Here is a 2500-nt window from a genome sequence, read left to right as displayed (position 1 = left end):
AATAGGCCTCTTCCCAGAGCTACTTGTAGTATAGTAATATTCTTTCCTTATCAGTGGATCGACTCGGAATACTTCATCAAATCATGATTATTCCTTTCGACAGACGAGATACGAATCACCCTCATTGATGGACGACGTAGCCATTGCTGACTTTACTATGTTCTGCTGCCCAATGGGAACAAAGAACGAAATGGAAGAGGAAGAGTAACCGTGCGAAGAAGGACTAACAAAGAAAACGGAGTCTGCTTCTTCATCGAACAGACTAAAAGAGCAACAGGGGATTTGGTCTTCATAATTCACATGAATAACCTTATGCAAGTTTGAAATAAATACAGTAAGATAAAAGTTTGTAATATCTATCCTGAGGTGATGTGAAGGAAAAGGTTGCAACGTTTGATAAACAGGAAACGACAATACAAGCTGCAATAATGAAAAGGAAAATAGTATTGTAGATTCATGCAAATTTCAATAAATCAAACCAGGATTTTATTTTTTATTTTTAGGCTAACCAAGACTATGCTCATACCATTACACAAAGTGAAAACATTTTTCATTAAAATGAGTTTTACAAGAAAACCGGACGCAGAGATTAAATAGAAAATATTCTAGCATTGTATTCGATGTAAAGAACGAAACTGTATCTTTGTCCATCGTGTATATTACATATCACAATGAAAATTATATAAAAAAATTGTCTACTGATACGTAACAAACATTTGGTTTATACTGATAAGTGAAAAGACAGATGTTTCACTCTCCATTTTAGTTTATGTATTTTCATATAACCTGTTATATGCTGATTAATTCTGTCAACATACTAGTAAATAAGTTTATGTTTACTGAGGTTAAAGTTATCAACCAGTTTTCAGACAAACGTGCTATTTTGCCTAATTAGGACATTAGGATTTATTGCTAGGACGGTTGGTGCAGAAGTAAGCATTAAACTCTAACTGCCAATAGTTAGACCCATCCTTGACTATGCGGTATAGTCTTGGTCTCCGTCCTCTAGAACGGATATTGACTCACGAGAATCAGAACAGAGAAGAACAATCAAAATGATATAAGGGTTTAGAAATTTACCACAGGAAGACAGGTGTAGGCATCTTAAATTACACTCTCTGGAAAGACGAAAAGTGCGGGACGATCTAACAGAGGTGTTCAAATGAGTCAGCGGCATTAACATGGGTGATGCAGGCAAGGTCAACATATTAAGACAGCAGGGTAGGACTCGTACCAATGGATTTGTATTTGACAAATTTAGGTTTTCAGTGGTTAAAGAATGGAACAGACTTAGCAATCATGTAATGAGCGCTGAATCAATTGGTAGTTTCAAAAGGGTAAATAGCTTTATGGATAGGGTTGACAGGTGGAAAAGGACATGGACCTGCTTAGTGTAGACTTTATGGTCTTTTGCAGTCGCCTCCATTCTTATGTTCTTATGTAAATCTTCTTTACTGGTGTACTGATTCCATTATCAATTCGCTCTTCGATACCTCCTGAACCATCAGCAAATCTAGATATAGGATTATTGACCCAGGTAATGACAAAATTACAAACAAACGTGATTCAAATGAGGAATTCCTTCAGTTGCAACATCACTCCACTTCGGAGGTTTTATTATTTAGAGCGACGTACATTTTAAGACATTTGAGTTAGTTTCTAACCTAACCTAGTTATGATAAATTCACTCTGAAGTTGGATAGTACAAGAGCTTTTTAAAAGTAGGATCAAATCTACATTGTTCCTTTTGTCTTTATTGGGTGTAACTGTATAAGGATCGAGTAGGTTCTGTTACTGGAAAGTGGACTCTTCGCCCGATTAGATTTTGGTCTTATGATCTAGTTCAGCCCAATAGACTACTCGCTCCTGAAAATCGAACAAATATACACCTATACCTACCTAGGCCTACTTCATAACCTCCAATGATAAATGTAAACAGATAGCACAATACTTATCCCCAATCATAATAATGACTGAAAAGTTGCAGAAATTTTGGTCACTTCAGAAACAGTTACTGAAAGTGAGTGTTGTTTTGACACACATTGATTAAACGGGTGATGCAGAGTGCCTTTGCTGTCGCAATCTCTAGTGTGCTGTTCTTTGCTGATAACCTTCCCTACATTGAATATGGTATAGATACCTGCCGCATTTGTCGCGGCTAACGTTAAGTCTTCTTTGCCTCAAATAACACAAATGTGTCGGGGAGAGTTATCCTCTTGTAACGGATTTGTATAAGAAACTGTTGAATGAATCCTCCACACTCCAGGGTTTTAAAGCTAGTGGGATGCCAACGACCTCCTAATACTCGTAAAGTGAAAATTATGGAAATGTGATATTAACTCTGACCTCCTACCATTATTAGCATATTAGGGACATTTCCTCTTTTTATGAATTGATTAGAGTTAATCAGGAACTATCTTGTTATACTTTCTTGCCCAGTTTGCTCTATACGATACTGAATTCATGGGAAGAAGAGGCATGAAGCTGTACCTAAAGTATT

The 2500-nt window shown here is 36.6% G+C and overlaps 1 protein-coding gene across 1 annotated transcript in view; it reads left to right on the top strand.

The window, feature by feature from the left end:
* The window catches only part of LOC143027450 (vitelline membrane outer layer protein 1-like), a 14595-nt gene extending 14250 nt beyond the window's left edge, over window positions 1–345 (top strand). The window contains exon 6 of the mRNA XM_076188736.1: window positions 104–345. Within this exon, the coding sequence (XP_076044851.1) occupies window positions 104–208 (105 nt within the window). The 3' untranslated portion in view covers window positions 209–345. The remainder of the gene's footprint in view (window positions 1–103) is intronic.
* The last annotated feature ends 2155 nt before the right edge of the window (window positions 346–2500 follow it).

Source organism: Oratosquilla oratoria, chromosome 8 (assembly GCF_046742065.1).
Source record: "Oratosquilla oratoria isolate Oo_2021 chromosome 8, ASM4674206v1, whole genome shotgun sequence".
In the NCBI taxonomy this organism is placed as follows: domain Eukaryota; kingdom Metazoa; phylum Arthropoda; class Malacostraca; order Stomatopoda; family Squillidae; genus Oratosquilla; species Oratosquilla oratoria.
This window is presented reverse-complemented; position numbering and strand designations above follow the sequence as displayed.